This window comes from Orbilia oligospora, assembly GCF_000225545.1.
Source record: "Orbilia oligospora ATCC 24927 unplaced genomic scaffold scaffold00097, whole genome shotgun sequence".
Taxonomy (NCBI): Eukaryota; Fungi; Ascomycota; class Orbiliomycetes; order Orbiliales; family Orbiliaceae; genus Orbilia; species Orbilia oligospora.
This window is the reverse complement of record NW_011645654.1, coordinates 1,797,411-1,822,004: the sequence shown is the minus strand read 5'-3', so window position 1 is coordinate 1,822,004 and position 24,594 is coordinate 1,797,411. Positions and strand designations below refer to the sequence as shown.

The following is a 24,594-nucleotide window of genomic DNA, read 5'->3' as shown; positions in this document are numbered from 1 at the left end:
ATCGGCTTCCACCTCGTTCAACAGTCATTTTCATTTCAAGGGACTAGTATACTGTTAACGTTCTGTTGTTGGCAATTGTAATTATAATTTGTTCCAGTTACAGCAAACGAGCGAGTGCCCAAGCAGGTACTTTGCAGTACTATCACATGTCATCACGGCCACTTTCTAGTTGGCTGTAGCGAAGACCTCATCGCATCTCTCCGTGTCAGCTCTCATTCCCTCATTCTTTCTCTCTCTAATTTCTGTCTTATATCTTTATTCTTATTCTTATTCTTATCCTTCTTCCCTTCCTACGTATCCCTCGAATTCCTGGCGGCGGCAGCAACCTTATTGTATATTCAACCGTCACATTCGTTATCGACTCTCCGCTCATTCCCGTCCTTCTATCGAAGTAGACTAATACCATCGACGAAAATCTACGATACGACACAATACAATACAATACTGTACTGTACATACGGTACAGAATTTGTATTTGTATAACCTGGTCGAAACGTGTTTGTCGGCAAGAAAAGGTACGCATGTTGTCGTCATGGGTCCGCCATGACCTCTAACTAGCGCTAAGCTTCCCCGTTCGTCGCAAGAAATCCAAACCCTCCAGCTGCAGCTGTTGCACCCGAGTCCAGATGCTCCCATCCGACATCTCTTATATATATTCCCTCTTCTTTCCCGCCGACTCTGGCTAACCGTTGCGAACTTGTAGGTTTGGCCTCCAACCTTTTCTCTCCGAGTATATATCCGCATAATGTATGGCAGCACTTGGTGAGTTATATTCTCTTTCCTTTCCTTTCGTCTTCTTTCTTTCCTGCACCTGTAGAAAAAAAACCACTAGCTAGAATATACCTTCTGGTTTGTGCTTTTGTGAGCGCGTGGTGTTCATGTTCGTTCGAAATGGTGGTTATGGTGCCTGCAGCCCCGGCTGCGGTAGTCCACAAGCCTTCCCCAGCCAAGTGCAAACATGTGGCTGTTGAAGTTACCCACTATCACCACCACCACCATTTCGACCTCAACCTCGACATCAGCGCCATCCCCCGGTCTCTCGCTAGAGATTCTCCCCTACTAGCATTAGCGCAGAGGGCTAACTCTCAGAAATTCCCTTCCCCGGATCGGGTCCCGGAAAATGCTGCTGTTCCTTCAGAAGTACCTTGGCTATCATACATGAGTACCCCGAACCAACAATCCCGTCGTCCATCCTCATCCGGTGGAGCTAGTGGTAGCTATCTAGCCCCTCCGGATGCTGCAAATAACGACCCCAATCCGCCCACTGTCGCACCTTTCTCAAAATCGCCCTCGCCGTCCGAACGAGCATCGTACCATCAAGTCTTCCAGAAATCGCCCTTGCTGGTCAGCACCCCACCACAAGTTACAAAAGCGCTTTCGCAGGTTTATCCATATGCCAAATTTGCGAATCAATTCGCGGGACTGTTAACCTGGACGACAGAAGATCCTTGGTTCGTTTCCCCGAAAGACGATTGTATTTGGTGGATTGCTTTCTGACATACTAGCTTATGTGTAGGGAGAGCTTTCTGTTGGTAGCCGCGTTCTGGGCTGTTACGCTTTATGGCGACCTTGTGATAAAATGGTTTGGAAACATTCTTATAGTGCTGGTTCTGGCACTGGGCATGTTCGCCCGTAATCAGACTCGAAGTAATTTACCACTTCTTCAAATTATTTCATATGATAAATATGATACTAAATAATTCAAATTAGAGGACGAACACCCTTCTCTCGACGATATCCTGGATACCCTTCAACTGCTATCTGCTCGCCTCGCGGTCCTCACAGATCCTTTCTCAAGCCTTGCCGCTTTCTTATCCGTTGGCCAATCTCCCACAACTGCCACTATGGGGCCTACTCTAATCACCCTCTTCATCCGAATCCTCTTCGTCTCTCCGATCTGGATAACTCTTTGTTCTTCACCGTTCCGTATAATTACCCCACGTAGAGTCGTCATGTTTGTAGGAACAACATTCCTATCGTGGCACTCCCGTCCAGCCCGTGTGACCCGTACAATCCTCTGGCGCTCAGCAATGATCCGTGACATCTGCGAAAGAATCACAGGTCTTAACTTAACACCGCAGGAGGCTCCAGAGCCGCCACCTCTGCCACCAAGGGCTAATGCTCTGAGCAGAAAGGGATCTGACGATAAATCAGGTGCTCATAAGCGAACACCTTCATCAGTCGTAGCATCACATTTTATGAATAAATCGTCTCCATTGGGTAATCTGAATCAAAACCGTGGAACTGCACCAGGTGTTAGGTTTACCTTCTCTATATATGAGAATCAGAGACGATGGTTAGGGGTCGGGTGGACTTCGAGTTTGTTTGCATATGAGAGGCCGGCGTGGACGGATGAGCATTTGAGTGCCTGCCCGCCAGTGGAAGACTTTTACTTACCTGAAGCGAAGAATGGGATGAAGTGGCGGTGGGTGGAGTCACAGAAATGGCAGGTTGAAGGTGAAGAGGATGGGAAGAAGGCAGGGAACGGATGGGTCTATTATGATAATAAGTGGAGGAATGGAAAGAGGGGAGTAGATAGTTGGAGTGCGTATACGAGACGAAGAAGGTATGTTAAATATTTTTCCATCTGGCTATATTCAAAAATGAAAAGAGAAGCTAACAGCTGCAATAAACAGGTGGTATCGTAACGCAGAGCTGGTCGAAGATGACGCAGAAGATGATGACACGGGCACGGAAAGCATCGCTACAACGAATAACACTTCTGCGACAAATGAGACTACAATCACGGAGACTGAAGAGGCTCCGAGTAAGTAGATAGGAAATGTAATTACTTGGGTTTCTTTCTTTCGTTATGGGATCATGGCGTTTTTGAGCGAGAGTTAGAATCTATAGCTATGGATTTTGATTTTTGATAACGATTCCCAAATATACACCGATATACATACTTAGTACTTAAGTACTTACTTATCTATCCACAATACAGAGTATTAAGCGTAAATAATTCGCATATCTCCATCTCATACTATAGAAGTCAAGTCAAAGGTTGGATTGAACCCAGGGTCATTTGACCAAAGGGCAGTATTCGGCATGTGCTTATGAGCGTATGCATATGAACGTAAGACAAGTAACTGTGGTGCTGTGGTGTTCTCTTGCGTTGCCGTTGTAGCCACGAAAGCTCCAATTACGCATTCAGCTTCACGTCGCCCAATTCAACCCCAAATTAACGACGTAACAAAGCTACCCCCTTCCAATCCCTCCACTTCTCTTCAACATCATCACCGCATCATCACCACATCATCCACAAAAACCATGGCCTACAACACCGGCTACGGCGGCTACGGCGCCAACCCATCCTCGAATCCTCCCTCTTCCGCCGCTCAAAACCTTCAATTCTACACCTCTTCGTACGGTGACCCCACAGGCCGAGTCTCCGGCCACACGACACCTGCGCAGGGCGCATATGCCAACTATGGCATGTCTGGCATGTCACAAGGCTTTGGAGGTGTAGGACCTGTAGGTGGGCAAGATCCGAATCGACAGTTACAACCTGGGTTACTTGCGGCGTTTGGAACGGGAGGTTATGATGATGAGCCACCGTTGTTGGAGGAGTTGGGGATTAACTTTGGACATATTAAGATGAAGGTAGGATATGTTATCAAGGTTATTCGGTATTGATTGACAGTGGCTAATAAGAATGGACCTTTGTAGACATTAATAGTCCTTAACCCGCTTGCATCGATAGACCAGCATATCATGGACGACAGCGACCTGGCGGGTCCGATCCTCTTCTGTTTCTTATTCGGCACATTCTTACTTCTCGTATGACACCCTCAAATCTCATCTTCTACGACATTATTTTATTTATATATATACTAATAAATATGATTTAACAGTCAGGAAGAGTCCATTTTGGTTATATTTACGGCTGCGCCTTCTTCGGTTCCCTAACCCTCCACTGGATCCTAAACCTCATGGCCCTCCCTGGCATCAATATAAACTACATCCGATCCGCCTCCGTCCTAGGGTACTGTCTATTACCACTAGTATTTGTTTCCTTCTTCGGCGTCGCATTCCCCATGGACGGTATGATTGGATTCGCTATCACAAGTGTAGCGATCGGTTGGTGTACATACAGTAGTTCGGCAATGTTTGTGGCGGTATTGAGGGTTAGGGATATGAGATTGTTGGTGGCGTATCCGTTGGTATTGTTTTACTGTGTCTTTGGGATTATGAGTATTTTCAGTAGTAGAGGGGGTGGGGCCGGGCAGCAGCAGCAGCAACTGGCTAATGCGGCTTCTAAGATCGCAAAGGCAGTGGAAGGAGCGAGGGGAGCTTAAGCGGGGATGACTGGAAGGGTTCTATGTTTGGGGGGATGACCTAGTTTCGTGGGATTGGTTCTTCTGAAGACATCATCTGCTTCTTTTCTTAAATGTCGAAGTGGTATTTCTCTTTTCTCTTTTGAAGAGCAGGGTGAATGTCTGATATAATAGGTAAGGTAAGTGGGTAGCCACGGGGAGACTAAGGTTGGCATTAGATGAAGAGAATGTCTTCCTCCTTTTTTTGTATATAGTAACCTTTTTTTATTATTTCCCTCTTCATTATCTCCGGAATGTCCACTACGAGAGCCGATGCTTCCTTCTTCTTTGTTCTTTTACAGTTTCATTTTGGGATTTGGTTGTTACTATATTTTTTTTTACCATGGGACCTTTTTGGTTTAGAGCAGGAAGAGAGAAGAAAGAAAAAAGTAATGGAGTTAACGCTTTAAGTTAACATGAGATTATCCTTTGCAAGATTTTTTTTTTGTTTTTGTTAAGAAAAAAACTCGTCGACGCCGTCGTGGATGTGATGAATTCCTTCACATGATTACGCGACATGTTCGTAATCGCAATCATCGACAATGTCTTCCGTTAGACATGCATAGACGCATTTCGATCTTCCCGAAATAAAATGGATAAAAATAAAAATAAAAATAAAATAAAAAAACAAATAAGACAAATAAGAACCTTGTAGTTATAATGAATAAGGGCCCGTGAGGCGAAAAAGGATTAGAAATTGTATACATGTATACGCAAGCTTCGTGAATCCTAACTTTTTTTTCTTTCTATTATCAGCCCGTACCTGGCCCAGCTGATCAGTTGTAGTTAGCTTCAAGAGCTTGCTTTTTATGCTAAGAAGCATCGATCTCTAGGATGAACACATCTCCAAGACCCACAATGGTACATGTACCTACATGTCAGGTGGAGTACATAATAATCATAATAAGAATAATTGCCGATTGCTAATCCTGCGTGATATGGATAAATAATGCTCATCTTCTCGATCAGGGAAGACCGGTGCCAAATGTGCAAAGATATATTATCAGAAGAAGAAGAAAAAAGAGGAAGAAAAAGAAGTAAAGTTTTAGCTTATACAGCCATGCATCGCCAACGTAGCTAGCCGAGTCGCCCAATGGAAGGGAAGGGAAGGGCGACGGATCCTGAAATAAAATTGTAGTGTATGCAATATGTATAAGTAAGTCGACATTTGGATTTCTTTCGGTATCTCCTACTGCCGTCGCCGCTCCTTCCTGTAGGGCAGCGTACGTAAGGCGGTCAAAGAAACGGTTAGATCGGTGGTAATTAATTATCATCGACAGGATATGTTCCCATGCAAGCGGTTCATATGTTATCTGCAATAGCGACGTACATAAGTCACACACAAAATTTGGTCGCCCAGTCCGGTCCAATGAATGTTTTTTTAGGTGAAGGAAGCTAGTGAATTCAAGGTTAACTTGTAGTAGTTCCGGATCCTTCGCTTAGCTGAGGGAGCGAAACTTCGAAATTGTAATATCCAATTCATATCCAAGATCTCTGGAAAGACCTGGTCGGGTCGTTGCAACGAATCACGATGGTAGATGATGTGGATAAGACGATCGATTAGGAACGTACATGCGTCGCACGGACGCCATAGATCAGGCTGCTCGATAGGCCGCTAGATTTGAAGTTCTGAAATCTAGAGGCCTTCGACATGTCGCCGAGAATTCGCGACCCAGGTGGAACCGCCCGCGCATGAGAGCTGTGGTGGATTGGGCCCGCTAAACTTCCCGCTGTCAAATCAAGGACAAGAGGGTTTTTCTCGCACAAGGCTTCCGGCATTAGCTTGTCAAGCCCAAGTCGTTACCCGCGTCCCCAAATGCGACCCAGCAGGTGAAGACCGATGTCTGCAGACGTTAGTCTGCAGGAAATAGCGTCTTAGACTAACTGGTAAGTAACATCACGTTGGCTTGCGCACTTGCGTTGCCCTTCGTACTGATCCTAAAAAATGTTATGGTTAGTTATCACGATGTAAAAAATGGTCTGCAAAAATAAAGAAGAAGAGAAGAAAAAAGAAATTGGGGTAGCTCAAAGGTATAAAAATAAAGGTGTTTGATCTATTTAGAGATTCAATGCGATAAGTCGTGGTTCGGCCGCTAGAATAGGTCCTGGTGGGCCCTCGACTGAGACCAGTTCAAAGTCAGGCCCTATTTGTGGCAGCGAGACATTCTTTCGCCTTGGCCCGCTCAGTCGAAGCCGCAAAACCCAAAATCAGATGGCCTGTCGGACCTTTGTGTCTGTAATATCGCGCACCCTCTTTTTACCCTTTTGTATTCCGAAACCCGGATGTCCATTAAAGTCTAGTAGCAAAATCCTGGCTTGAAGCTTGGGGGTCTAATCCCGGCCGTTTTTTTTCTTCTCCTTCTCTTAAGGCGGACTGAAGTACTTGTCCCCACTCCTCCTTTGCATTCGCTGGCTAGGCTTAGCTTGCACCTGGTCTGTTGCTTCGGATTTATTTTGAAAGATATATATATTTCGCGATCCTCTTGCTTTTCGTTATCTTCTTCACTCATCAACTTCTCTTGGGCCGAGACAAGTAAAGCCCCGCAAATCCGAGTACCATCTCCTGCGATTAAGCGATGGACTATCCTTATAATAATCTTGGTGGTCGGGAAGGTTAGCATCTCCCAAAGAAAGCCGGCGAGGCTGCACAAACGCTGACTTTGAGCGATATCCAGGCATGGATCCCAACGACCCTCGTTATCATACTCCTTATCACCCCGGGACAGTTCATGGCAACTATAATCTGTATCCAAGTCAGCTCGAAATCGAAATCGATAGTCCAGAACACCAGAATGATCATTGTAAGTCACCCACCGTTACCTCACGATGCAAGCAAAAGGCTAAATGATTCTGGAGACGCCGACCACTCGGGCCACTACTACCCCCCCGAAGACCACTTCTCGCACCCCGAATACGATTCTCAGCTTAGTTCCAACGCTTCAACCAGCTTCTCCAGAGGGTGGGATACCGTAAGCCGGAATCTAAGCTCTCGAACCGCACCAGAAGAGGACCTTACCCCGGTCCAGGCTGGCCAGCGGTGCATATTCTATTGGATAAACTGTCAGTTCAAGGCTGGCGATCACGACGATTGGGCCCAGCACATTTACTATGACCACTTCAAATCAGAAGAATTCCCGGGGATGCCTGACAAATTGGATCTTGGACACACACCTACATCGTGGACATGCAGGTTTCGCGGCTGCGAAACCGTTTTTAGGAATGATGATCATCGAACTTTGTGGGATGCAAAATTAGCGCACATATTCGGACACTTCAAGAACCACTATGGACGGCCAGAGGATATTCAGGAAGATCTCACTTGGTTGAAGTATTACCACGGTATGGGCTTGTGCCACGCCGCTGACGTTTATGGCGGTGTCTTCCACCCACCAGCCCAAAAGCCATATACCCAAGCAGCTATGGCGTGGAGAAAGTTGCCGCGAAAGGTAAAGGTTCTCACAAAAGGGCTATCTCACCAAGATGCACCGGGTGAGCAAATACGCTCTGTCCCTAGCGAGCAAAGCGGCTATATGCCGCCGCAGCCAGTTCAGTACCAGTCCCCACCAGAGCAGGCCTATGGCTACAACTCGCAGGTGCCTCCCGGAATATACCCACCGCCACAGGCCCCGAACCAATACCACCACTATAGCCAGCACAACCATGTTCATCCCTCCCCTTACTAGGCGCCCGCCATAGATATTCTCTCCCATGGACAAGAATTAACCGAATCCGGAACTTCGAATATCTTGTTCTTTTGAACGACAGACGCCTCCTCATTCCGTTCGCTAGTGGGAGCTAATGGATTTATTCCCTTACAGAGAAACTCTCCCTTATTATTGAAACGTTCCTTGATATATATACTTCACTGCCTTGTTCATGAATGGTTTTTGTCATTCAGGAAATGGTTTTTTGGGGGCGTTTCAGAGGTTCACGATATGGTTGCTTCAACTTGATTTTCTTCTATATCTTCCCCCGAATTAGCACATAGTATGCCACCTTCTGTTTTTATTGTGGGTTTTACATAGCTCTGGGATAGTATTTGGGACATGCACTAACTTTGCTTTTCAATTTCATGGCCTTTTTTGTCTTTTTTTTTCCTTTTGATTCTACTACTTTTGCGCTTGTGCACTTCACTTTACACAGCCGGTCTGATCATTGAGCAAGCAGGCTCTTTCGTTTCTTCCCTCCGATTTTATTTTCTTTAGTTTTGAGCGTGACGGATTATATGTCAAGTCTTGTGCCCTTTTTCGTTTAAACTACCTATCATTCCTGTTAGCTTAGCCATCTATCTCTTGCCTCAGAAGACGACCGAAAAAAAAATTAAAAAAAAGCCCTTATCCTTCCTTAAAGCACTTACCTCGTAAAATCGTTGACTAGTTGCCTCTCAACAATACGTCTCCAAGCCCGCAATCCGATGCCATTTTGGAATTTTCAAACCGCCAGGCGGTTTTCCGCTTGAGTAAGTAGTTTCTTCGTCGCTCTTTTTTTTCTCTTGACTTTGAAAACCAAATTTCCAAAGGGTCTAGAGAGGTGATATTCCTTTTCTTTCGCCCCTCATTCTTGAAGAATACGCAATACAAGCAATCCTTCACGTTGTTGAATTTCATGCGTTCTTTTAAGGTTGAACGCAAGGCAAGGCGCAGCACAAAGAAGAAACGAAAAAACAAAAAAAACGCGAGAGTCAAAACATCGTTTATCGATATCGGAAATCTCGGAAGATTAGAGCCTGAAGTTTATCCTTCCTTCTTCGGTTGAAGCTTCCGCAACAATCTCGGGTGTAAAAAAGTGGCCTGAAAAGAGGTTGCTTTTCCTCCCTTGATGCCATGATTTCCAGATTGTGGCGGCCGACTCCAGCTGTCATGCAGCTCGGGAAAATCGTTGGGTGTGGCGTTCGATGCCGTCAAGCCTCATGATGTTGGGCATATATGCAGGTTCATGCTGGGGTGACCATCCATGGTATGAAGCTTGTAAACCCCGACGAAATAGGTTTTTATTCTTCGAGATCTTCGGGATTTGATTTCTTGATGGACTGGAGGGACTGGAGAGAGGTATTTGAAGTTAAGATAGGTTTAGAGATGTTTAGGATCTCAGTTGGTGGATTAGAATGCCAGCGAACTCTTTGTTGTATATTGTTGCGACAACGCAATATTGGTATACTGAAGCGTCGATGTTGACAACGAGCTTCGAGCATTTTAGAATCTTGGGATATATTGAAGATTGACAGTGTATTGGATGAATTCGCGGCGGCGACTAGGGATAAATGTATAATTGAGTTTATGCTCGTATCAAGCTGTGTATCTTGGTGGTTATTCTTCCTTCAGCTTTAAAATTCATGTTAGCAAATTCCTTAGAGAGTCCCTCGATTGACCAAAGAAGTTCCAATTAGAATAGAAGTTAATTCGTACAAACCAGATGAGGAATCAAAAGACTAACATTAGTCGACTGAAAATTTGATACCACAATGTTATGATTGTAATAGTGTCTAGCTTCATCATCTCTGCGAAAGCTGTAATCATTTTGAATGAAACATAGATTTTGTGAAGTTATAAAATCCCGATAATTAAAGAGTATCGCAAGGTGGACTGGATCTATGGGCTAACTTGCTACCCACAGTCATTCCATAAACAACGAAGGGGGTTTTGGCACAGAAGCTGTATGCCACATAGCAAATTTGGTTAAGCATCCGTTTCTGCTCAAAAATATTCGTATGCGCTATACAAAACCTCGACTAGAGCAACTTGGAAAAGATAGGAAAAAGAAATGACCTTCTGGGAATAACATGACAGCTGACCAAAAGGAAAGAAGTGGCACTTACATGCAAGCTATGACCTCTCGCAAGGCCTCCCGCTGGCCACCTATGCAAGTAATAAAAGAAAGAAAGAAAGAAAGAAAGAAAAAATCTTTCAAGAACACTTCATCAGGATCTTCACCGTTTTCTTTTCTTTCCTTTTTTTCAGCCCCATTTCTCTCAAACGGTAGTAATTGAGGTCAAGGATACTTCAGGCAGCTGATACAAGCAGCAGCTTGCCTATACACAAAGGGATATCAACCATGCCCTTCCCCCTACCCCCTAACGTTCCAAACACCGTGAACATCCGGATACCCACTCTCTTGTGCATATGCACTCCGTTCGCGCGCACTTCGACAAGTCATCAATTATGTCGCGTTCATGCATCTACAGTTATTATAATAACTCTCATCTCATATACCATCGTGGGCAGGAAGAAAGAACAAGAAAAAGGAAAAAAAGATATCTCCTTTCGCGTCGATGCATATTATACTATAGCATTATACATGTCAGTCTTCTATCAAACGACGGTTACCAAAATAAGCTAGCTGTTTCTCAACAGTTTCGTTTTGAAAGGCACCCATCAGCTCTTCGCATTGTTGTATTGAAGCAAGTTAGGGGCACAGTACAGTACATCTACGTATAGATATGTATATTTGACGTACAGTACAATGAGCTGATCTGAATAAACCTTAAAAGAACGCATGCTATATTATATAACAATACAGCTTGACTAGTTTCGTCATAAGCTAAAAAGGGATATGCAAGCTGTCAAGAAATGATAATCAAAAAAAGAGAGAGAGAGAGCGATGAATGCCTCGCATAGTATATCAAACCATGGATTCCACAACCACATAAAAAATCAAGTATCGGTTCTTCCGAAGGCTATATCATTTCACCAAAAAAAGGACACAGTCGACCCCAATGGACACAAACAATCCCAAGAAAGAAAATGCATAAATAACTACGCGCGCGAGTCCAATCAAAACCTGCTGGTCGAGGTACGGAATCACATGGTTGTATAGTGTGAGCTCCCTGTGTTGCAGGTCACTTTTTTTCCACAGGACAAATAGTACGTAGACGTCAGTCCCGAGAGTCTGGGGATAGGACGACGTACTGTGCATATTGAGCTCTTTAAACACACCCACTCTCGAAACCAGCTTAGAGCTCTAGATTCCTGGCCAATTAAATAATTTATAAATCTAGAAAATGCTTTATATAGAAAGAGAAAGAAAAGAGGGCTGTAAGAAATGCCAGTTGGAAACACGAGATCGACTTATCCCTGACAATCTCGTAGACGGCCGTCTATCTATGGAGATGTTTGGGTGTGTACTAACTTAGTCTCCAAAAAGGCGGTACCGGTCAGCTCGTCTACCTAGTTAAAGAGCAAACATGAATGCATGGAGCCGAATACCCCTACATATCGTAAGCTCTAAGCAGCGCTTAGAGAAACATCAGACAAAATAGCGTCTACCGTCTACGTGCCGTAAAGTAATGTTATACAAACAAATTAAAATTAACAACAAACACCTGACACTCGCAGATGGCGAGATTTGTGATATTTCGATAACGTAGTTTCGTAGTTTTGTGAGCTCACGGGAACATACAGGTTTTAGGTCTAGGGACGAAGTATAGATACAAATATCAGGATCATTGCCATGGACTCAATTCAGATATACCCTAGAGGAGCCATTTGAAAAAAGATGCACGTTCCTCATAGACAGTCACAGTGAAGAACTATGGAAACTGCATATATGCGCATCAGATTCACACTCAAGAAGGAAAATGCAACCAGGTTTGCTGCAAGTATATAGCTCATATACTCATGATGCCATTGAAAAAAAAAGATAGAGAGAGAAGAACGAAGACAGGGAGGACATGAAGAGCTAACCCTGAAAAGAGCTATAGACATGCTGTACAGACTCGCGCAGATGTCGCGCTGCAGCGCTGGCAGATCGGGGCCGCAGTTCAGTAACTGGAATGATAGAAATTTCACATTCATCGGCAGTTTCAATATTTTCTGTTGAATTTGATTCGATTTCGCGAGAGCTACTCGTGGAGAGCTGGCCTTGCTATGAATTATCGTATCGTGAGCTGTCAAGTTAAATCGAATGCAGCTTTAAGCTGCAGATTTGAGGTAGGATCTGGGTCATTCTGTAGGTGGCCAGCCTTGCCACAACCGAAGTAGGTTATAGATGCGATATAGATGAACGATGGCTATCATATACATGCATATGTCACCGTTGGGTATTTTCAAGCGGGGCAGAAGATTGAATGAACAGATTGAATTCAGACGGGACGATGAAGTCCAAGTAAATTAAAGAGCAAACACCTTTTAGTTTTGGCTCTCGGATTCAACAACATCATAACAGTCTCGACCTTTCAACTAAAAGCCTGGGGCTATAGGCCAGAAGCTTTTGAACAAATGGTTGATATGGAATCTTAGACCAATTAGAGAAAAAGGACAGATGAATCGAAAGGGGGAATTCCGTATTTCTGAAATTTCAGACAACGGCCTTGGGGTGCGGCTGCTTGCAATGACAGTGTCAATCGTCCCATCTCCACATACATATGTACATCTTTGCTCCCTGCAGCAGCGCCAGCACGTACAAATTATGCAACATCAGTGGGCGCAAAATCTTTTTTCTAAAAAATAATTTCTAACCATCTAAATGTTTTTTTCTTCTTCTTGAGTTATATGCTGCGGAAGGATGTGCACGTGTGACAGGAAGAACCCCAAGGCACATGTATTTGCATCAGGCGCCTGTTGTCATGATTCCACCTACTAAATATTTCCAAGGAAAAGAGAAGAAAGGAATTCAAAAAAAAACAATCAAAAATGATTAACATCGTTTCGTCCAAAGGCTCTTCCAAAGTAGAATAGCCCCGGGAGGGTAGCGGGAACCAAGTGTGTGTGCCTTCTCCCCTAAAAAAAAGCACTTTTCGAACTAATGCACAGATGCGTAACGCCCGTCGCCACTTTTCTACTTTCGCAAGCGTTTCAATTTGTCGCCTGGGCGCACTGAGAGTTACGGTGTGTGTAGCCAACAAGGGAAAAAACATCTCTGACGGCGGCCTTTGCTGCTGCCATACATGTACATATACATGTATACATCCAGCTTGGGTACACACATCTGCTAACAATGGAAATGTACACCACATGCACGTGTACCCTTTATTATAGCAGCCGCATATTAAGGCCCGTCCAATTAGACAAAGCAATCTATTCCACCCTGGGAGTTTCTGTGTGATAACTTTCGAACTTGTTGCATATTGTCGTCGTACAATGCGTTGTAATTTTTAAATTTCTCCCCTCAAGGTCAACAGACAAAACTTGCTAGCTTGATGTATCGGACGACGACAAAGATAGATTTTTTAAGATAGTCTAAGACCTATAATTGCCTCGCCATTGACTAAACAGGTGGATCGAACTTCCGAATTCGAATTTGTAAAAAAACGCGAAATGGACGGTTTGGGAATTCCAGCTTCAAGGACAGATTTAGTAACTGTCTGTGCAGATGTCGAGATAGCAATGTCATCACAGTAACAAAGACGAATCCATTGCAAAGGACTGCAATTAAGTCCTCTGTTCACTATGATCATTATCGGTCATGGAGCAAATTCTTCTATAAAGAGGCGGCGACATCTCCTCGTTGAAGTTTGAAATCACCAGGTCAATCAATCACAATCATCAATCAGCTCTATAAACAATCTTCTCTCTTAATAACATTTCCAATTTTGCAACTTCAAACTTCAAAAACTCCAAATTTTACCAGGTATTCATTATACATAGCTTTAGATTTATCTGTTTAGCAGTTTTGCAAATTTACTAAATAAACCGCCGTTCAACATCATAGATATTAATATCAGAAAAAACAACCAGCATGTCTACCGTTCAAGTTCTCCAGCAACCGATCTGCAGGTGCGCATTCGGTGGCTCCGTGTGCATCTGCACAGCTGCGGGCTGCTTTTGCTCCGGCCCTTATTGTGGGTCGAAGACTCTAGCAGAGAACGCAAACTACAAACACGCCAAAGAGACACGGGGCGAAGATTTCGCAAACCAGATTGCGGCGGCCATGAACAAAGATGCGTACGTGCTTCTTCCTCCTCCTCCTCCTCCTCCACCTCCTCCACCTCCTATATCCTTGAAGATAACCCCATTAAGCTGAATTAATGAAACGCAAAAAAAAAAAGAAGAGCTGTAACTGACATTATAAATCGTTGTAATACAGTAACGGTGAACCAGTATCTGTGTCCATGGGCAACGGCCCACCCGCCGGGCAACCAAAACCTCCTAAGCCAACCAACCCCGCCGGTTCGAAGAGCACTAGTCCTGGCTCTTGCTGTATGGGTACCGACAAGAATAAAGGGCCTGAATCTGGTGCTCCTCAGGACCCTCGTGGTCCTAACCGTGGCCCTAGCCGCGACCCCAAAACTACCGAAGGACACTTAGCTGCAAACTTGCGGACTCCAAATGAGGGCTTGCCCGCTTCTCCTTAGCTTCACAGAAGCAGTTATTGCGATTGAATCTCTACCAGTAAGGCCAATCCCAACGGTAGCGAAATATGCTCGGTTCCACATCACGTCATACAAACTGGAAAGCGTCAAAGTACAAAGGTTGGAAGAGGTGTTTTAAATTTAGAGGAAGAGAAGGGCATAATGGGCGGTATTATATAAAACGGTTATATATTATCTTGAAGGTCAATTGTTTCCGCTACTTTTATGAGAGTTGTTTTACCTAACAAACATATCTTCCTGTCAAATCTTTTTTTGTATGTGTATTGCTTTAAACTCTATAGAAGCCAAAATTCAAGATATATATATATATAGCCCCGATTCGAAATTTAAATAGCTACTCGTGAAAAAAGAGGAAAGACAAAAAACCAGCGGTGGCCCTGGTTGACCGGCCGTCCGTCTTGTTGTATTTTAAAGGAACTATTTTTCTGGCTGGATACGAACATTAACCTTTCCAATTTTTCCAAAAGAAAGGGATAGGACAATCGATTATATGTATACATCACAATAAGGTACACTACTTATATTTACTATTCCCTCATCCTCATTGAATTTAATGCAGAACTTCCTAACTTTGTCAATGTAAATTGTGTCAATTCTAGTTCGAAATGTGTTGCCTGATGTCTTCAGAACCCTGCACAACCCATGGCATTTGGGGCTTTCATGATGTATGTCTTGTCACCCCGTATGCATTACAGGGCGTTACCATCACATTTCCCATGCGGTGTGATAAGGCTCTGGTCTTTGACGCGAATATGACTACCTGGCATTATGGGGCTCTGCAGTCTGGAGGAGCGTAAAATGAAATAAAATAAAAAAGGAAGTCACGGTCCAGGCCGGGATGTGGTATACCCACCAGGACAGGCTATGATAACGACTTGCAGCTTATTGCGTGACTTTTTTTCATGTATGTACATGTAACGATTACTCGCATGGAGGAAGAAGCAATTGTCTTAGCTCTTAAGCTAATTAACTAACCAGTTTGGATTATAGATAGTTAGGCAGGAGCTCTAAACACGAAAGATTCTAGATAGCTAGCCGTGTGTGGAGCAAGGTCCACCAACACGAGTGGTCCGATTCTCAACAGACCTGGTCCGAGTGGCTGAGAGCTGTAATGATAAGGTACTTAAGTAGTTTATGGAAGCATTGTATGAGTTTATATATTGCTTATACATGCTAGTAAATGATGATTTACATATTTCCCTAATCGATCAGTTACGCCCGTGAATAGGTAGCAGGTATAAAGGATCTTACACTACTCTTACACATGAACGTCTACCACAACTATCATCACGATAGCAACCTCAACCTTTCATAAAGGCTTAAATCACAATAATGGCCGTATACGTAAGGTTGAGGTTTCATCTAAGCGTTCCTCTCTTCTTACTGGCAATTGTAACTTCGAAAACGCTTCACACTACAAGCCCTCCGAAGCCGACCCCAGCCACCCAATCTCACGATTTTAAATGATAGGGACAATAATATGAATAATAATTTCAAATAAAATCATTCAAGAATCTTAAATTTCCATGAAAATTGAGGAAGGCCAAGGAAGGGAGAAAAGTTCGAATGGTAGGGGGCGAGGGAATATATGGTGTCAGAAGGAAAACAAAGTAATAATAATTGAAATGAAATTCGTTCAAGAGGACTTAAAGGAAAGAGAAAAAAAGAGTAAGAAGGCTGCCTACAACCTAGCTTATAAAGGGATCGACGTCAAAGGATGAAAAAATTTATATAGAAAAAAAAAAAAGGAGGTTTTGACGTTAGAAAACGATCAAAGGATAATATAAGGGGAAGAACGTTATCTGTCTTGCATCATCCAGGCCATCAACGGTCAAAAGGGGATGGTAAGAAGTACGTAAGTAGTATATGTGCAAAAGGCTAGGATAAAATGTGCACGTACGTGCGCAGGGGAGGAAACTCAAAAGGAAAATGGAGGCTACCGTTCAAAAAATAGGGTAAATAATCTGGAAATAAAAAAGACGGGGTGGTATTTAGTGCACGGATCAAAAACAAGACTGGAGAAATAGAAGTTTAACGCCGCGACAATGGTATGGAGCAGGATATCGCAAAATAAAGCAAAGGGTGATGATTTGCACGTTGGCAACAGGGAGGAACGAGCAGAATTGATATCGGTCCCAACTCAACAAAACAAGGAGAGAGAAAAAGCCAGAGGAGACAGATAAAAGCCAGCACGTTCCCATAAAGAAGCCCACTTCGCTACCGACATTGTGTTCCTCCGGGGTATATACAAGACCATAGAAAGGCCAGATAGACATATATTGGAAGAGGGAGAGAAGGAGAAATGGTGTTGGAGAAAATAGAGAGGTGAGTGGGCCTAAGTACCCGGAAGGGCGGGGATACAAAACAAGACCCACGTGGTATCGCGAATATATCGATTTTCCAGTTTCATTTATCCCCTCAAAGAAAAGAAACCGAAAACAGGAACCTTTGAAACCAGCGGAATAAATAAAATGACGAAAACAAGCAAAGCAAAGACGTTGAACTCCCAGGATTCCGCACCCCTTCATAACGATAGACAAAAATTAAACAAAAAAACCCAGTTGATAAATCGTAAAGCGTTGAAGATCCTAGGGTAAAGGGGAGCGCAAATTCCAGCATACCCACCAACTAGGGCCACGCTCTTCACTGACCCTGAGGCGGCTGGCCTCTCCCTCTAGCCATAAGCATATTAATCTGCGCAGGGCTGTACCCTTGCAGTGCTGCTCCATTCATCATACCTATGGGCATCCCGCCGCCGCCAGCCATTCCATTGGCGACCATCATCTGAGGATATCCATTCATGCCCATTTGCATGCCGCCCATCATGCCATTCATATGCATCCCACCACCGCCAGGCATACCGCCCATAAAGCCTCTTCCGGCCATACCAGGGTGCATACCAGCAACACCGCCCATGCCGTCCATCATTTGTGGCTGTTGATGTTGCTGCGCAGCTGCGTGTTGGGCAGCAAGAAGCTGCTGCTGATGATGTTGCTGCTGCTGCGCTTGCCGCATTAAAAAGGCGCGTTGCATCATTATCTTCTGCTGCTCAGGGTTTTGCCCAAGTGCCATCTGATGTGCCGCTTTGTTCATGACCATAGGATTTCGGGCGCCAGCCATCATCATTTGATGGGCCATGGCCTGAGCCTGGTTCATGACATGCCCACCTTGCATCATACCAACGTTTCGAGCAAGTGGGCTCCCTTGAGCCATAGCTGGTGAACCGTGCATTGGCTGCGACGTCGTCACACGCATCATTGGCGATGCATGCATCGCTGGGGAGCCTGGCATTGGTTGGTTGTGCTGGTGCTGAATGGACTGAACAGTAGACATGTGTGGCGATTGCTGGCGAGATCCTGGTTGTGAGGAGTGGGTGGATGTTCGTGTTGGCATAGGAGGGGAGCCTTGGTGAGCAAAAGGAGACGAAGCAGCTGCTATTGGGCTACCTTGCGTGGCTGACGTCTGTTGGGGAGCGCTTGTGGGTGTCTGCGCTGCGGCCGCATGTGCTTGTGCCTGAGCCGCAACTTGTGCAGCATGTTGCTGCTCCCTCGCCTGTGCCTGTGCCTCCCTTTGCGCCTGGGCTGCTTGGGCGGCGGAAGCAGCAGCAGCAGCGTCATGTTGCTGACGCTGAGCTTGTGCCGCAGCCTGCGCCTGCGCCTGTGCAGCAGCTTGGGCCTGTGCAGCAGCAGCTTGTTGTGCAAGATGTTCCCTTTGTTGCTGCTGAGCTTGTTGTATAGCACCATTCCTCGCAATCATATCCCTCAATGATCCCTTATTGTCGAGTGGTGATTGCTCCACCGGTGTGGCAGAGACCGGGGTCCTTATCGAAGGCTCTGGCCTCGGTTCTTTGGCAGCTTTCCGGCGCTCTTCCTCTTGTTGCTGTCTCTTCTCCTGTTCCTTTTTAATCCTATCTTCCTCATGCTTCTGTTTGATCGACTCGAGAGCCTTCCATCTCTTAAATGAGGGCTCAAAGCCACCAGTGCCAACCGGTCCATCATCTGCTGCACCAACTGTCGATGGCTGGTGGCGTTCGTCCATAATCAACATCAGTCTCTCCTCCTCCGCTGCCTTCGCCTCGTCAACCGCCATTTCTTTGACGGTCCTCTTCCTTGTCTTCTTCGGCGGAACAGGCCGTGAATGCAAGGGATGTTTCAGTGCATCTATTATCGCTGCTGCATGTTCGGGTGACTCTGCGGGTGTTAATACTAGCGAAGGCCCTGTCGATAACAGATAGTCTGCTTCAAATGTTAAGGAAGTCTTATCGTTCAATATAGTCGGGAGTTTAGTGTTGGGTGCCGTAGAAACCGTCAAGGGATGAGCTGAGGCTGGTGTGGCGGGGGTTTGTACAACAGATGCATTGCGTCCTCGTGCAGTAGGTGGTAAGGGCGTTAATGCTAACAGGCATATTTCGGCATGTAGGGATGATGGTGTCGGGTGTAGGACTGTTTTGAAGACCCTCTTGTTTTCTCCTGGTTTCGAGGAGGAGTCGATATCCATCGGTTTGATGTCGCCATTTACTACAGGTTCTTCTTTGGCGTCCCCTGGTTTTTGAGCGGGGTAGGGCGCAAACGGCGAAGGTGTGAGGTGTTCGTTCCATCGGTTTAAAGAGAATAGCATATCGTTCTTCGGTTTTGTGGGTGCACCATCTACGCCTTTAGCAGCTGTTCGGTGGTCATGTATGTGTACAATGAGACGTCCTTGAGCATCACATCATGTTAGACTTGACTCAAATTTGGAGCTCGCTTTTTGGACAATACCTTCGTAAAATAGAAGCCGAGCATCACGAAACACCTCGACAGCATCAGCCGGTATGGTTTCTTGCGCGATATACTCTAGTATGCTCTGTTACCCAAGTTAGCAAACTTTCAAACCCCATGGGATCTTTCACATTGCTCGCGCACCCTCATAGCACTGTTATAATTAAATGTCCCATCTTGTTGATCGAAACGGAAATGGGTAGGGTGCATGTGTAGCGTTAACGACGGCGGTTTATCTTTGTACTTGTCGAGTATGTACTGAGTCGTGATCACTAAAAATAAGAAGAAAAGCGCATGAGCATCAATTTTGTCTATACACTCGGGTGCGATTGCAACATGTACCGGTGGGGATACCTCTAGGCATAGCTTTTAGTTTCTAGAAGGACAACGTATTGTTAGCGGTCGCCCAAATATCAAAGCAGGCGAGGTGCCGCCACATACCTTCCTAGGGGGTTGGTTTAGTGCTAGAGAATCTCCATCTTCATCAAGATCTGCCCCTCGATCTTTCTTAATCCTTCCATGCGCAGCTAGGTCGGATCCGAACTTATTGGGAGCATTCCGCCTTCGTTCGCTAGTCCGAACGTTATTCGAACTAGAAGAGGCCGAACCAGTCCCGTTTATGGACGACGAAGTAGTTATAGCGGTGGATGACATTGTCGGAGAAGGTAGAGTCTTAGAGGGTGTGGGCGAAGGGCGGGGGATCGCATGATTTACGGCAGAAGCCGTAGACAAGACGCCTCCTAGTGGGGCCTTCGGAGTGCTCAGCTTGATCTTAGGATATATGGCCGTGGCCATGGCCAACCGTTGAGGAAGGCGAACGGGCCGCCGATGGTTGCCGAAAGCCTATCCGTTGTGCGGATTGACGATATGTCGGGTAGTCTGTGTTATTTTTGGGTCTGTTTGTGGACGTATGCGTATGTGTATATGTGTGTGTTATTGCTACGAGGTGTGCCAGGAAGATGACGGTTACAGAAAGCCTCGAAGCTATGTTGCTCACACGAAACGAGTGCGGCGAGGGGGTGCGATATGGTTGAAGGTGGAGCAGGGGGGTTGCGATGGAGTTTAGTCGGTGCAAACGCGATGGACCAGCGGCGATATATATCGGTCCTGGTAGCGTCTGATGGCAAACACGCGCACTCCCTTTCGCTGGAAATTGGCGCTATTCGGAAGCAAGAGAAGCGGCGAAAATCAGTGACAGATACAAGACAGCCGACAAAGACGACGTAAGCGATAAAATTTCTGGCGATATTGATGAAGTTCTGGGAGCAAGGACGGGCAGCCGTCTGGTGGAGGTGTAGGCGTGGGTGTTGAGGAGGTTGTTGATAGGAGGTTGACGGGCCTCACACAGACCAACAGCCGAATCAGGATTCCGGCTCAGCCACAACACAAAGAACGTTAACCGGCCAGGCACCAGCCACATATGTGCAGAATGTACGTGCGCTTCATATTTAGTGTATTTACAGTTCCATGTAAATTAAATTAATTTGTACATTTGGCTATTCGCGACGGTAATAGAATTATTGGTCTTTTGGGTAGCTGTCCTTGTCTGGTAGTAGGGACGTCAATGTAGTATGCAGGCGCGCAAAATCAAAATGCATGGCAGGTTCAAGGAAATGGGTATAAGAAACTCCCTGGGAAACCAAAGAGAGGGAGAATAAATAAAAGTTAGAGACTCTGAGAATAGAATTGTTGAGAACCGATTCAGGGTTGGAAAAGATAAGCCTTGCTACTAGTTGTTAGAAGATGTAATCTCAACATCCTTCTTGACCTCACTAACTTCGGTCACTTGTGGTAAGCTCTCCTTCTTCGATTCATCTATCTTATCCGCTCCACCCATAACAGCACTGAGATTCATCGAAGCCATTTGTGCCATACTCTGTGACATGTCCCGAGAGAAGTTCCCAGAGATTCGTTTCGGGCTCTTTAAAGGCCCACCATCTTCCTCAGGGCCGCTGAGATTACCAGTGTCGTCGCCTGATACTAGGCCATCTGATTCAAAGTTGGAGTCGTACTCCTCCGCGCAGAAGCTACTATCATCGCTATCCGGTTCAAAATCATCTTCCTCATCATCTTCTTCCCCTTGGAGTTCTAGCCGGGAGAATGGGACAGTGGGCCCACTTTCTTCTTCACCAGCCTCAGTTTCTGTTTGCTCAATTTGCTTATCCTTCATTCCTGAAATTTCGACAACCGTCTTCTTGGGGTCTGGAGTTTCTTGAATCGAATAATTGGCATCAAAGGTTTTTGGGGCAGGAGCAACCGCAGAGAGTTGGGTAACATGCTCCTTGGAGGTAGTGGGAATCGACTTGGTTGTAGTAGGAATCGACTGTGTCGTTGTAGCATCATCATCGTCCTCCTCTTCATCATCGTCATCATCGTCATCTTCTTCTGACGACTCATACTCTCCATCTCCTGCACCGTCGTTGCCACCATCGAAAACATCGTCCATTTCTTCGTCAGATTCTGGTAGAGAACTTTCGGTGATCAACTGATTCTTCTCGACGGCTACAGGAGCATATAGATTAGTGATAAACCATTCCTATTACAGACATTCAGGTTCAAACTTACTTCCATTGCGAAGATAGATATCCTCAACTACTTGGCAGGATGTTAGGGTGCTGTTTTCCCCAATGGTGGCATGCCTTCCGATAATGCAACCTTCAAGCTTACAGCCGGCCCCGATTTGTGCCCCATCGAGAATAACACAGCCCTGGATTTTCGCTGAAGCACCGATTTTGACGTCCTTCCCTATGACAGAGCGTTTGACAAGGACTTTACCTTCAACTTTGGTACCGGACCCAACCATGCTGTCAATATTCGAGACATTGGCTTTGCTGTCGATAACTGCGCTGGAGTGAATAGGCTTCGTATTGTAAGTGGGATTCCTAGCAAGCTCTAGACAGGTAGACAGATAGAGAGGTAATGTGTCGACCCTCCTAATAAGCGGAGTAGTTGCGAGCGGGGTGATTGTCATTTTGGGTTTGAAAACCGCGACACCAGGACAGAATAACCCGTTGTATGCAGGTTTCTTGATCTTTTTGAATACCTTCTCCTCGCTGGAATTGCTGATTGGGCTATCAGCTGGTGAAGGAATCTTGTTCTTGGTTGGGAACCACCCTCGAGTGTTGATCTCCTTTCTCTTGCCTGCACCTGGTGTGGTGGAATAACCAGACTGCCCCATTGAAGACAGTCCGAGAAACTTCTCGACATCGGCTTCGGTGACTTCGTCGTCGTGATAGCTAGCCATACTAAGACTATCGGATTTCCTGCCATCATCGCCGTCCTCACCTGAGAGGATGTCCAGTATTCCTAGGTTGTGGGCTTGCAAGCCGGAGCCTTGCCAGCCGGCTTTGGCCCACCAAGTGAGAACATCGTCTTTGATGCTCTTGAGTTTGCTACGAGGGTTGTTGAGTATGAATTTGAGGGACCAAGCTGGGAAAATGTAGATGTGGGCGTCTCTGTAAAGGCTGTGGTACATGACCTTGGGATGGTGTTTGAACAATGATCTTCTGATCTCGATGTCGCCCTTACCATCATCGGTCCTAGAGCCAAAATTCTGGAGAAGGTACGTAAGTTCTGTGGTTGGATCTGTGCGAGCTTCTGTTGTTCTGAGATGAGACTCTAGGTCATAACGTGGGACCGGCCCGGTAATAATAGTATCCCGTTCTATCGCTAGGTATTAACATGTATATTCTCTCTCATATGTGGGAATATAGGTGTTTGACATACCAACGCCCTTTTCCTTCTTGACTTCATACCAGACTCCGAGAGCGCCCTTCTTATCGCCGACGGTCTCTGGGAGGAGCATCCATTCTTTGATGATGGTTGTCGCAGGTATTTCGCAAATTGAGTCGCAGGAAAGGATCATGAAGTCCTTCTTGATGTGATTGTAGACTTGTGGGTGACGTAAGACATCGGCTGTACCGGTTCTGGAGCCGGGTGAAGCAGCACCAACAATCTTCGGTTTCTGGAGGGGTTTTGGGTTTTTTCCAGCGGATGGGTGGGGTTCTCGAGTGGCGTAGATTTCATTTACTGCTGTACGAATAGCTGTTTCCTGGCCGGACAGGCAGACGATAACAATTGCTACAAAGGTTCGGTTAGCGACAGTTCGAATTTTCAACCAGTAGAATAGTGAGTATCTGAAGTTGACAAGGGAGAAGTACTGTCCAGTCCAGCATCGAGGGCCCATTCGAGAGGGTATTGTATCATTGGCTTGTTGGCGATGGGGAGCAGGGCTTTTGGGAGCTTGATGGAGCTTGAGATTGGCTTGAGGTCAGATCCCTCGCCACAGAGGATGATGACCGTCAGGCCCAATGCATGATGGGAGGACGGCATGGCGACGGGTGATCGAAAGGGCGATGATAGGACGATGGTAATGATGGTGATGTAGTTGTCGTTGTGGCTGAATGAAGTCGCAAAGGCTGGAGTCGAATCAAAGAGCTAAAAAACCCCCCCACCAGGTATACTGTGCATGAAATGAAGTACCTGGCCACCCCCTCAATAGATAAGAATTGATTATAACAGCTCCGTCGCACGATGAAATGGAGTAAGTAAAGTACCAAGTGCTGATATTGTGTCTAATTGATTTTCTTTTTTCGTTGATACCTAAGAAAGTACCTGTTAAGTGTAGTGGGGGATATATTACTGGAGCAGCACGAACAATGAGTCGTTTTGGGGTGTCGCAAAATTGATGTTTCCCTGGGAGCCCCGCGTTGGCCCAGTCCACCGGGATCCTCGGTGCGAGAGATGTGCTCCCGGGGACCGTTACGTATGTATCTTCTTACCGTGTAGACGCGACCGACAAGGACACACCGAACCTATTTTAAAGGGGATCGGACTGATCTGAAGCCCGCGGCCGGGCCAATAATATTACATTCTTCGTACTTACTTCCTACCTTACATATGGCATATCGTAGCACGGAGTCCGTTGCTTCCGAGACGGGGCCGCCATCATAACTGTCAACTTCATTTCCACGCAACACCCACACACACACACACACACACAGACCACACGCACACGCAGCTCCAGTTAGGTGCATTCTGGCTGAGGCTAACTCTAAACCAAGGCCAGCCAGTTAGCCCGGCCGCCCGAGGCCGTAACTAGGGTACTAGGTACCAACTATATTACCATATATACTCACATTGGGCTTAGCTAGGACTGTACTTCATCCCCTTTCGATTCAATTCGATTCAGATACTGTTGCTCAGGGTACTTCAT

General features: G+C 45.7%; 6 protein-coding genes across 6 annotated transcripts; 4 read left to right on the top strand and 2 right to left on the bottom strand.

Moving 5' to 3' along the window:
* Positions 1-891: 891 nt before the first annotated feature.
* Positions 892-2,775, top strand: AOL_s00097g527 (uncharacterized protein; the record flags this gene model as incomplete). Its single annotated transcript, XM_011126360.1, has 4 exons — positions 892-1,451; positions 1,517-1,647; positions 1,711-2,566; positions 2,637-2,775. The coding sequence occupies 4 exons, from the start codon at positions 892-894 to the stop codon at positions 2,773-2,775; spliced, it is 1,686 nt and encodes a 561-aa protein (XP_011124662.1).
* Positions 2,776-3,270: 495 nt separating this feature from the next.
* AOL_s00097g526 (uncharacterized protein) lies at positions 3,271-4,298 on the top strand (the record flags this gene model as incomplete). The annotated part of the gene is made up of 3 exons (XM_011126359.1): positions 3,271-3,603; positions 3,670-3,780; positions 3,855-4,298. The coding sequence occupies 3 exons, from the start codon at positions 3,271-3,273 to the stop codon at positions 4,296-4,298; spliced, it is 888 nt and encodes a 295-aa protein (XP_011124661.1).
* A 2,747-nt stretch (positions 4,299-7,045) lies between these two features.
* Positions 7,046-7,999, top strand: AOL_s00097g525 (uncharacterized protein; the record flags this gene model as incomplete). The annotated part of the gene is made up of 1 exon (XM_011126358.1): positions 7,046-7,999. The coding sequence occupies one exon, from the start codon at positions 7,046-7,048 to the stop codon at positions 7,997-7,999; it is 954 nt and encodes a 317-aa protein (XP_011124660.1).
* A 5,989-nt stretch (positions 8,000-13,988) lies between these two features.
* Positions 13,989-14,604, top strand: AOL_s00097g524 (uncharacterized protein; the record flags this gene model as incomplete). The annotated part of the gene is made up of 2 exons (XM_011126357.1): positions 13,989-14,194; positions 14,337-14,604. The coding sequence occupies 2 exons, from the start codon at positions 13,989-13,991 to the stop codon at positions 14,602-14,604; spliced, it is 474 nt and encodes a 157-aa protein (XP_011124659.1).
* A 2,661-nt stretch (positions 14,605-17,265) lies between these two features.
* Positions 17,266-20,174, bottom strand: AOL_s00097g523 (uncharacterized protein; the record flags this gene model as incomplete). Its single annotated transcript, XM_011126356.1, has 5 exons — positions 17,266-19,319; positions 19,380-19,464; positions 19,524-19,651; positions 19,722-19,755; positions 19,821-20,174. 5 exons carry the CDS (start codon positions 20,172-20,174, stop codon positions 17,266-17,268), a joined length of 2,655 nt encoding a protein of 884 aa, XP_011124658.1.
* A 934-nt stretch (positions 20,175-21,108) lies between these two features.
* AOL_s00097g522 (uncharacterized protein) lies at positions 21,109-23,711 on the bottom strand (the record flags this gene model as incomplete). The annotated part of the gene is made up of 4 exons (XM_011126355.1): positions 21,109-21,881; positions 21,945-23,042; positions 23,106-23,459; positions 23,540-23,711. The coding sequence occupies 4 exons, from the start codon at positions 23,709-23,711 to the stop codon at positions 21,109-21,111; spliced, it is 2,397 nt and encodes a 798-aa protein (XP_011124657.1).
* Between the last annotated feature and the right edge of the window lie 883 nt (positions 23,712-24,594).